The sequence below is a fragment of the Doryrhamphus excisus genome, linkage group LG7 (assembly GCF_037039965.1).
Source record: "Doryrhamphus excisus strain RoL-2023G ecotype Guam linkage group LG7, RoL_Dexc_Guam_v1.1, whole genome shotgun sequence".
Classification (NCBI taxonomy): domain Eukaryota; kingdom Metazoa; phylum Chordata; class Actinopteri; order Syngnathiformes; family Syngnathidae; genus Doryrhamphus; species Doryrhamphus excisus.
This window is the reverse complement of record NC_136363.1, coordinates 5,831,645-5,841,057: the sequence shown is the minus strand read 5'-3', so window position 1 is coordinate 5,841,057 and position 9,413 is coordinate 5,831,645. Positions and strand designations below refer to the sequence as shown.

The 9,413-nt window shown below is 42.6% G+C and overlaps 2 protein-coding genes across 2 annotated transcripts; one reads left to right on the top strand and one right to left on the bottom strand.

The window, feature by feature from the left end:
* Positions 1-40: 40 nt before the first annotated feature.
* LOC131101319 (ras-related GTP-binding protein C-like) lies at positions 41-6,072 on the bottom strand. The gene is made up of 7 exons (XM_058046275.2): positions 5,539-6,072; positions 4,849-5,052; positions 4,578-4,777; positions 3,837-3,951; positions 3,626-3,768; positions 3,385-3,533; positions 41-604 (listed from the first exon to the last, which is right to left on the bottom strand). Exons 1-7 carry the CDS (start codon positions 5,716-5,718, stop codon positions 453-455), a joined length of 1,143 nt encoding a protein of 380 aa, XP_057902258.1. The 5' UTR covers positions 5,719-6,072; the 3' UTR covers positions 41-452.
* LOC131101321 (palmitoyl-protein thioesterase 1-like) lies at positions 5,606-8,755 on the top strand. Its single transcript, XM_058046278.2, has 11 exons — positions 5,606-5,867; positions 6,045-6,123; positions 6,456-6,572; positions 6,649-6,758; positions 7,087-7,214; positions 7,285-7,355; positions 7,420-7,522; positions 7,599-7,689; positions 7,758-7,856; positions 7,935-8,006; positions 8,081-8,755. Exons 3-11 carry the CDS (start codon positions 6,464-6,466, stop codon positions 8,201-8,203), a joined length of 906 nt encoding a protein of 301 aa, XP_057902261.2. The 5' UTR covers positions 5,606-5,867; positions 6,045-6,123; positions 6,456-6,463; the 3' UTR covers positions 8,204-8,755.
* The last annotated feature ends 658 nt before the right edge of the window (positions 8,756-9,413 follow it).

The window sequence follows — 9,413 nt, the reverse complement described above, 5'->3', positions numbered from 1 at the left end:
TTTGTAATAATGCAGTAACAGATGTGATAATACAGTGGGATAAGTTTCAATCACCAAAATAGAAACATTTTATTAAAAGAAAATATGTACAGTAAAAAAGGCCTCTGGATAATCATTTTAGGCTAGAAAAACCTGGCCAAAAAAAGCTGCTACAATCTGAAAAAAAAAAGTCCTCCTTGTATTATTAGGAGACGTCACACACATGAGGTGATAGGCTTTTAAAAAAGGACAGCAAACAAAAGCAGTGTGACAGGAAAACACCTCATATTTCCCATAAATGTTACGGTGCGCAACAAAATGGCTGAGTAGGTAAGCCAAGCTGACATCTTCTTCATGGCTAAGGTTATTAAGAATAAAAGAGACACAATATGACAAGTATAATTTGAGTTTGGCACACCTGTCTCTCGTGCACTGAAATCCCCCCCACCCCACCCCCATGCTAATTATTCCGTTTAGACGCCGTTTCCATTCAGTGCGGCATATTTTAGGCTGCTGCTGCTGGACGAGTTCGCCCGCTTCAGGACCGCGCTTTGTTTGGAGGCGGCGACTTCAAACACTTCATAGATGGCTTTCCGGAAACAGTGGAAATTATACTCTATGAGACCTGTGAAGAGAAAGTACATACGGTGGTTACAGCCAATCTGTGCCAAGTTGTGATGTCGTAACACTGTATAGTGGAACCTGACAATACAATAATATTGTAAGAAATGTTAACGACAACTTCCTTCACAAATTCAGGAATGTTTCTCACCTTCTTTATCAAAGTTATGGCACTTTTTTCCCAGCAGTATTTAATTATTTTTAACAGAACAGCTTCCTCTAATGCATGGGCCTCAAACTAGTGTCCTGCGGGCCACATTTGGCCCACGGGCCACTTGTTTGAGACCCTTGATATGTTAGTGCGGCCCGTGCAAGTTTGATATGGATGCTGTATGGTATCATGTACCCAGAAAAAATTATTACGTTTGATTAATGTTCATGTTAAAGGTTAAATAACTGTTAATAGTTATCCTCCCTATCCGTGTGGAAGTGGTAAGTTTTTGGCTATTTAAGTTTAAAGGAAATAACTTGAACTCTACCATTTAGGTCGCTAGATCTCTAGTTTGCGAGTTAGCATGTGTCTCAAGACCCTGCAGTTGCGCAATATGTTGTAAATAAAAAAAGAGTATAAATGTGACTATAGTCGTGTTTTGTCATGTCTACAGGGCTCTAATAATGCTTTGTTCATTTTAATCTGAAAAAAATTAATTTGTCTACCCACCAACTATGTGTGGTTTCTTAAGTTTTTATTATTTGCCGTTTTATTATTATTATATTTATTTATTACTGATTGATTGAGTGATTTTCTTTATTCTTGATTCAGCGAGCCCCCGGAGTAAGTTGAGTTTGCGACTCTTGACCTAAATAGTAGTGCTGACTGCTAATGACAAACATTCTGCTGCACGTGCAACCGGAAAGCAGCTGCACTTCACGTCAAACAGGAAACAGAAAACCACAGTAAGAGCATAAAACAGGAAACAGTTTGAAGATTAAGTAAAATAAACTAAACCCCCGGGGAAAGTGGTTAGTGCGCAGGCCTCACAGCTAGGAAACCCAAGTTCAATTCCACCCTCGGCCATCTCTGTGTGGAGTTTGCATGTTCTCCCCGTGCATGCGTGGGTTTTCTCCGGGTACTCCGATTTCTTTTTTGTTTGCTCTTCAAGATTGTGTTCTCTGAGATGGTTTAGGCAAATGGAAAATATTTTGAGTCATATTTTGTCATTGTACTTTTCTTAAAAGTAATGTTAAAATATTGTTTTGTTCCTGTATAACCAACTTCCTGTATCAAATACTTTAATATGTCATGTTTCACTGTTGTAAAGTTGTGGAATTGCCATTGGTGATGTGTATTTTTTTCACAGGTTAAGTAGTACTGTCTGTCAAATGTTTGTAGCATTTCTGGAAATGCTGTCTTTCCAGCAGTATTAAAGAGCAGTATTTTTTTTGCATAGTTATTTTTTCAAAAAATATAATTCCTTTGGGGGCTGCATGGCAGCCTAGTGGTTAGCGCGCAGGCCTCACAGCTAGGAGACCAGGGTTCAATTCCACCCTCGGCCATCTCTGTGTGGAGTTTGCATGTTCTCCCCGTGCATGCGTGGGTTTTCTCCGGGTACTCCGGTTTCCTCCCACATTCCAAAAACATGCTAGGTTAATTGGCCACAGGTATGAATGTGAGTGTGAATGGTTGTTTGTCTATATGTGCCCTGTGATTGGCTGGCGACCAGTCCAGGGTGTACCCCGCCTCTCGCCCGAAGACAGCTGGGATAGGCTCCAGCACCCCTCGTGACCCAAATGAGGATAAGCGGTAGAAAATGAACGAACATTTTAATCTTGTGAGATTCGTAACCGCTGAACCGGTGAACATGTGTTTAGCATATTGTCAGGACATCCGGAAAACCTGGGTTCGATTCTCCGATTGGACATCTCTGTGTGGAGTTTGCATGTTCTCCCCGTGCATGCGTGGGTTTTCTCTGGGTACTCCGGTTTCCTCCCACATTCCAAAAACATGCTAGGTTAATTGGCGACTCCAAATTGTCCATAGGTATGAATGTGAGTGTGAATGGTTGTTTGTCTATATGTACCCTGTGATTGGCTGGCCACCAGTCCAGGGTGTACCCCGCCTCTCGCCCGAAGACAGCTGGGATAGGCTCCAGCACCCCTCGTGACCCAAATGAGGATAAGCGGTAGAAAATGAACGAACATTTTAATCTTGTGAGATTCGTAACCGCTGAACCGGTGAACATGTGTTTAGCATATTGTCAGGACATCCGGAAAACCTGGGTTCGATTCTCCGATTGGACATCTCTGTGTGGAGTTTGCATGTTCTCCCCGTGCATGCGTGGGTTTTCTCTGGGTACTCCGGTTTCCTCCCACATTCCAAAAACATGCTAGGTTAATTGGCGACTCCAAATTGTCCATAGGTATGAATGTGAGTGTGAATGGTTGTTTGTCTATATGTACCCTGTGATTGGCTGGCCACCAGTCCAGGGTGTACCCCGCCTCTCGCCCGAAGACAGCTGGGATAGGCTCCAGCACCCCTCGTGACCCTCATGAGGATAAGTGGTAGAAAATGAACGAACATTTTAATCTTGTGAGATTCGTAACCGCTGAACCGGTGAACATGTGTTTAGCATATTGTCAGGACATCCGGAAAAAAGGGTGGAACCCGCCTCTCGCCTGAAGACAGCTGGGATAGGCTCCAGCTGCATCTCTAGAAATAGTGCATTTTCTGTGTATAACTAACATTTTTAGCATATTTACTAGCCTGTTTTTAAAAAATAAACACTATCAAAATGGCCGCCAGCACCTTTGATTTTTCAGTATGCGGCCCTGCACCTATCTTACCTTTCCTCTCAAAGCTCTCCTCTCTGAGGATGCAAACCAGGGCAAGGAACTTAGTGACCTCTTTGAGATAAAGCACTGTGGTGTTGTTCAGCTTGATGATGGCCAAAGACTCCTTGTCGTACGCACAGCCGGTGCCATCATCCAGCAGCCTGCAAAGGGATAATGAATGCAAATCATTCATTCACCAAGAGAATACACCTGATTGTCAAAGTCATGACATATCGAGCGTCGCCTCCCTCACCCGTAAATACAGGAGACGTCAATAACCACGTCAATCATGTCGCAACACAGCTCGTAGGACTGCATGTCCACGGGGGAGCTGTCTGTGGCGATGTAAATCTTACTGACGACGTCAAACAGGAAGGCCTTCTCGATCCCAGAATGCTGCAAACACCATAGTCACATGTTGAAGAACCTTTTCACGCAACACTTACAGGAGTACAACAACGTACAGATATGAATATGTTCAGGAGGTTCTCCAATGTAGGCAGCTGCGGGATGAGCTTCTGGACCACTTTGCTGAAGGCCTCAAATATGGAGTGGTCGTAAATGCTGGTGAGGTAGAAGCTGTGGAGGAACAGCATGGATGTCAGAGGTTGACCAGCGGTGACCTCAGAGGTTTGAGCGTCAAATGTCATGATTATAGGTTATCACATGGTTTGTCTGGTATCAGGCCAGGTATCATGCCCCCCAAGTGTCAGTATCATGATCTTATTATCACATACTATTTAATCATGAGCTTATTATCACGTACTATTTAATCAAAAGACCATTTTGTTTCCAGAAAATGTTCAGTTTATTACATGCATTATATCTAAACAGTGTAAACACAATAATTGCAAAAATATTTCAACAATAATATTTTATCAACAGTCTTATCTTATCAATGTCTGACAATTAAAGTTCCATTAATCAAGTTTGGGCAGCAAAGCAAACGCTGTGTGTTCACGCTCGTGCGCTGTTCTCTGATTGGTTGTTTCACGGGCACGATACCAGAGCAACGCGCTCTGAGTGGACAGCTCCGGGGGCTGATACTGGATAATGGTTAAACTATATTTTATCAGTATCACTGCCCTGGGCTTTGACACAGTATCATTTGGGCCTTTTCCCGTATCATTCATGGGCGGTTTCTAGGGTACAGGGCCAATTAATACTGTAGTATGTGATAATCATCGATATCATCAAGCGCTTACCTGAGGTGAACCTTCTCCAAGCCAGCATCTGCGAGATCATCATTGGCCCTCTGATGAATGTCTCTTTGGGTTTCTATTTTGTGGTCGTCGGAGAGGCCGTCGACTTTATGGATGAACACCTCGAAGTTGATGTCAGGGTTCACTTTGTAGGCTCTAGACACGGTCTGTTGCAACTTCTCAAGAGCTTCCATATAATCATCCTGGTAATAGAACAACAAGAAGATGCTTATCCATCACAGGCCAGGAGCCTCCTGACATTATCTCGTATTACCTGAGCGTCAATAACAAAAATTAATGCGCCGGTGCCGTTGAAAATCATGTCGCTGTCAAATGTCGGGTCGCAGAAGTCCACTTGGCCGGGAAAGTCCCAGATCTGGAAGTTGACGAAGGAGGTGCTGGAGATGTCGTCCTTGTAAATTTTGTTGGTGCTCTCCAGGAACAGGGTCTCATTGGGGGACATCTTGTGGAAAACAACCTAGGCGGCAAAAAAGTGCAAAGGTTAGTGATTGATCATTTTAGACAAAAGGTTTAAATCAAGGGGTGTCCAAAGTGCGGCTTGGGCCGTTTTATTGGCTGTCGACACACAGTATTCTATAGACAGAAACATAGAAATAAAGTACTGTAAATGGCCATCTATATATCTATGTTTTGATGATTTTCATGCGTCCAATCATGAAGAAATTTCACCAGATTCGCTAGGGTCACCTAGTAAAAAAAATTACATATACAACAGCTCACATGAAACAAGATTTAAGATGACTTCAAATAAAAAAGTTGCTAATGAAACCCAAATTTGGGTTGCCGCCCTCCATTAAACCATAGAAGAAGAAAACTAACATCAAAGCACGCGCTCGTGCGCATCCTCAATTTTGTTATCTGTAATTAACCTACGTTTTTTTTCAATGATAATAATCCATTAACCAATTATCAAAAATTTTAACATAAACAAATCTAGTTTTACCTTCTGGATGGATGATTTCCCGCTGCGCCTCCGTCCCATCAACAGTATCCGTGGCTTGTCAGCTGACCCGGGGCTCTCCTCCATGTCTGCTTCCTCCAGCCCGTAGCCAAAACTTTTGGGAAAGGAGCCGACAACATCGTAACTTCCAGCCAACGCTGGCTCCTCAAACTGTATCGACATCCTGCTCCTCGCCGAATGACCCCAACCACTCCAAATCCCCCTCCTAAGTGACCAGAGACTGAGCTGTTATTCAACAAAATAATCCGTAGAGGAATGTAGTCGATGCTGTTCTAAACCAGCTAGCATGGCAAGCTAATTTGCCAGACAGGGTAAGTCCTGTAGAAAAATACTTAACCCCGTCATTAAACCGTACGTTATTTTCGTGGTACCCGAGCAAAAAAACACAGAGACATTAAAGCGCCATTATATTGTTAAAAAGTTTGATAAAATGGGCTAAAGTTCGGCTGTATCAAGCTAGTCACAAGTCTTGACACTTTTTGCTCCAGGTCCCGCCTCTTTTATCTGATTGGCTGGTGTGAACCAGACACTGTCATGTGATAGTCAGATGCCGGAAGACTTTGTACGGTGAGTGCTAAGTATATTTTGTCTTGTTTTAAATGGCGTTTATTAAAATTTTACTGCATTTTATTACTTCAAACGTATATTTTTATAAATAGATAACACTGTATGTTTGTGTTTTTATTGATAGTCAGCAAATACTGCGTTTCTTTCTTAGTATACTCGAGCTAATTTCCCGGAAGATTATCAATAGTTGTAATAGATAACCTCTACCGTGTACACAAGCTGCAATGTGTAGTGTAATGTGTTTGACAGGTCACGGCTTCATGCATGATTCCCACGCAAAGCAAAAAAAAAAAATATTAGTGTCCTTTACTGTTTTCAATGACTTGATGTAGGTTCCAGGATGGCAATGGTTCTCCCGTTGTTCCTGTTGAGCCAAGTGGTGCTGGCTGCAAGCATGCCAGTCAATGAAGCCAATGGGACAGTACCACTTGTTCTGTGGCATGGGATGGGTGAGTGCTTCAATATCTGGGTAATTGAATATATGAGAGGGACACACTATTCCAACCGTGTCCATATGTCCACCAGGTGATAGCTGTTGCAACCCGCTCAGCTTGGGTGGCATAAAGAAGCTGATCGAGCGGGAGATTCCGGGAATTTACGTGATTTCACTGATGATTGGGAAAAATGTTGTAGAGGTACAATTCCCTGTGTCCAATGATTTGTTAAATTTCACCAGAATGAACAAAACTATGAAGATGTACATGGGATTAGATAACAGAAACTGGAGGGCCCTATACTGTATATGTGCAGTCTTTTCAGCAGATCTGGGTGTCCGAACTGCAGCCCGTAGGACAAAATGGAACATCATCTGTAGAAAAAACTTAACTCCATGCTGACTTTAATGAATAATTGTCACCTAGGTTCATACATTGATGCCTGCAATACAGCTAGTACATGTTACATCATAAAAGACTACATAATATGTTGCTATGTCATCATTTTGATGTGCCTTTCCTTCTACAGGATACAGAAAATGGCTTTTTCATGGATGTGAATGAGCAAGTGTCCATGGTGTGCAGTCAGCTTGCTAAGAACCCCCAGTTGGAGGGAGGATACAATGCAATGGGATTTTCCCAGGGGGCGCAATTTCTGTATGGAACTACTTATAGTTTCAGTTGACTATGCTTTTTTTTTTTTTTGACTCTTCCACTGTGTTCACAGGAGAGCCGTGGCACAGCGTTGTCCTTCTCCACCAATGAAAAATCTCATCTCTGTCGGTGGGCAGCACCAAGGTATGAACATCCAGCGTATTTCCATAGAGTCGACATATTTAATAACAATATGTATGTTCTGGAGGTGTGTACGGGTTGCCAAGGTGTCCCGGAGAGACCTCATTCCTTTGTGACATGATCCGAAAGGCCCTTAACTCAGAAGCATACAGCGACCTAATTCAAAAACAGTGAGTTGTCTCGATTGCTCTTTTTGTGATTGTACCACCGCTAAGCAGTTGAACCACGTGTTGCTTGATTTGACAGCCTGGTGCAGGCACAGTACTGGCATGACCCGTTAAATGATGACCTGTATAAGAAGCACAGTCTCTTCCTGGCTGATATCAATCAGGAAAGGGTCAGTATTGTGAGTTAATAATACGTTCCTAAAGAAAACAAATTAAACGCAATCCTGTTTTTAAAAAGGTAGTAAATGAGACTTACAAGAAGAATCTTCAGATGCTGAACAAGTTCGTCATGGTCAAGTTCCTGCAGGACTCTGTGGTCGATCCTGTGGATTCTGAGGTAAATTAAACAGTAATACTTGCAACGTGTTTCATTTTCATTTTCATTTCATTTCATTTCATTTCATTTTCATCGCAGTGGTTTGGCTTCCTAAAAACCGGGCAGGCCAAAGAGACTGAAACCCTCCAGGAGAGCGTTCTCTACAAAGAGGTGTTTACTATTCATATCTTATATATTTACTATGTATTAATCACTCCTATAATGTGTTTATGTATTAAATGTAGGATCGTCTGGGTCTGGCCGCAATGGACAAGGCAGGAAAGCTGGTTTTTCTTGCAACTGAAGGAGACCACCTCCAGTTTACAAAAGAATGGTTTGATGCAAATCTGCTGCCTTACCTACGCTAGAAAATGCTGCTGGTGAGATCCTGCTGACAAATAATTCCCTCCTGTTGCACTAATCATCTGTAGCATACTAATAGGGTGAGGTTCATTGTAAAGTCTACTGCTACTGTTATTTCATTCATTCATTTTTTACCGCTTTTCCTCACGAGGGTCGCGGGGGGGGGGTGCTGGAGCCTATCCCAGCTGTCTTCAGGCGAGAGGTGGGGTACACCCTGGACTGGTGGCCAGCCAATCACAGGGCACATATAGACAAACAACCATTCACACTCACATTCATACCTATGGACAATTTGGAGTCGCCAATTAACCTAGCATGTTTTTGGAATGTGGGAGGAAACCGGAGTACCCGGAGAAAACCCACGCATGCACGGGGAGAACATGCAAACTCCACACAGAGATGGCCGACGGTGGAATTGAACCCTGGTCTCCTAGCTGTGAGGTCTGCGCGCTAACCACTAGACCACCGTGCCGCCCCGCTACTGTTATTTCTCACATGTAATTGTCCTGTGCTAACTGTTTTCATTGTTTGTTTTTTTTAAATAAAACATGCTTTTAACGTTGTGTTCTGCGTACATGTGTTGTATTAGTACCGTGCATATTTCAGTGAAAACACAAGAGACTAAAAGTCTAGTGGACTAATATGGTCATATTTCCTGCTTCTAGTCAGGACTCGAGCAGCAGCATTGTGGTTGCAGTGCAGCAGCTTGTCTATAGAGCCCGGTGAGAATGCTGGTAAAAAGCCGATATTGATTTTCTGATCTGAGGCCATTGTTACCTCTAGATTTCTAAACTGATGATTAGGCTTTAGAAAAAGCATCTCAAACGTGTCCACACACTGATCTGTTTGATGCAGTAGCGACATGTAGATGTGAGTGTTGTCCGTATAGTTGTAGGACACATTGAAACTGCTAACTGAACAATAGGGATCCCGGGATTGACCCCTGGGGAACCTCACATATCAGTGACAGCTGCTGATCATTCAAGGAAGGCCTAAATCATATTTGTGTATTTGTACATTGTCTAGTACATTTAGAAATGCACTTGCAGGAAGCAAACTGATGAAATCCAACTTTCGTCATACACTTTACAGGATATAATATTAATCTTACAACAATTAATCAATAATATAAATTATATCTTAAGTGTATATTTCTCTGCAGCTTTCAAATCATGGCAGAGGTGATACTCTTGGAAGGAGACATAGCCATTAACC

Excerpts from the sequence above, each read along its gene's own strand:
- LOC131101321 (XM_058046278.2), top strand. The coding sequence starts at position 6,464 with ATGGCAATGGTTCTCCCGTTGTTCCTGTTGAGCCAAGTGGTGCTGGCT. Across the intron at positions 7,215-7,284 it reads TCCCAGGGGGCGCAATTTCT|GAGAGCCGTGGCACAGCGTT; the intron begins GTATGGAACTAC and ends CTGTGTTCACAG. Across the intron at positions 7,690-7,757 it reads CTGATATCAATCAGGAAAGG|GTAGTAAATGAGACTTACAA; the intron begins GTCAGTATTGTG and ends GTTTTTAAAAAG.
- LOC131101319 (XM_058046275.2), bottom strand. The coding sequence starts at position 5,718 with ATGTCGATACAGTTTGAGGAGCCAGCGTTGGCTGGAAGTTACGATGTT. Across the intron at positions 3,952-4,577 it reads TTGGAGAAGGTTCACCTCAG|CTTCTACCTCACCAGCATTT; the intron begins GTAAGCGCTTGA and ends GTTCCTCCACAG. Across the intron at positions 3,534-3,625 it reads GACGTCTCCTGTATTTACGG|GCTGCTGGATGATGGCACCG; the intron begins GTGAGGGAGGCG and ends ATCCCTTTGCAG.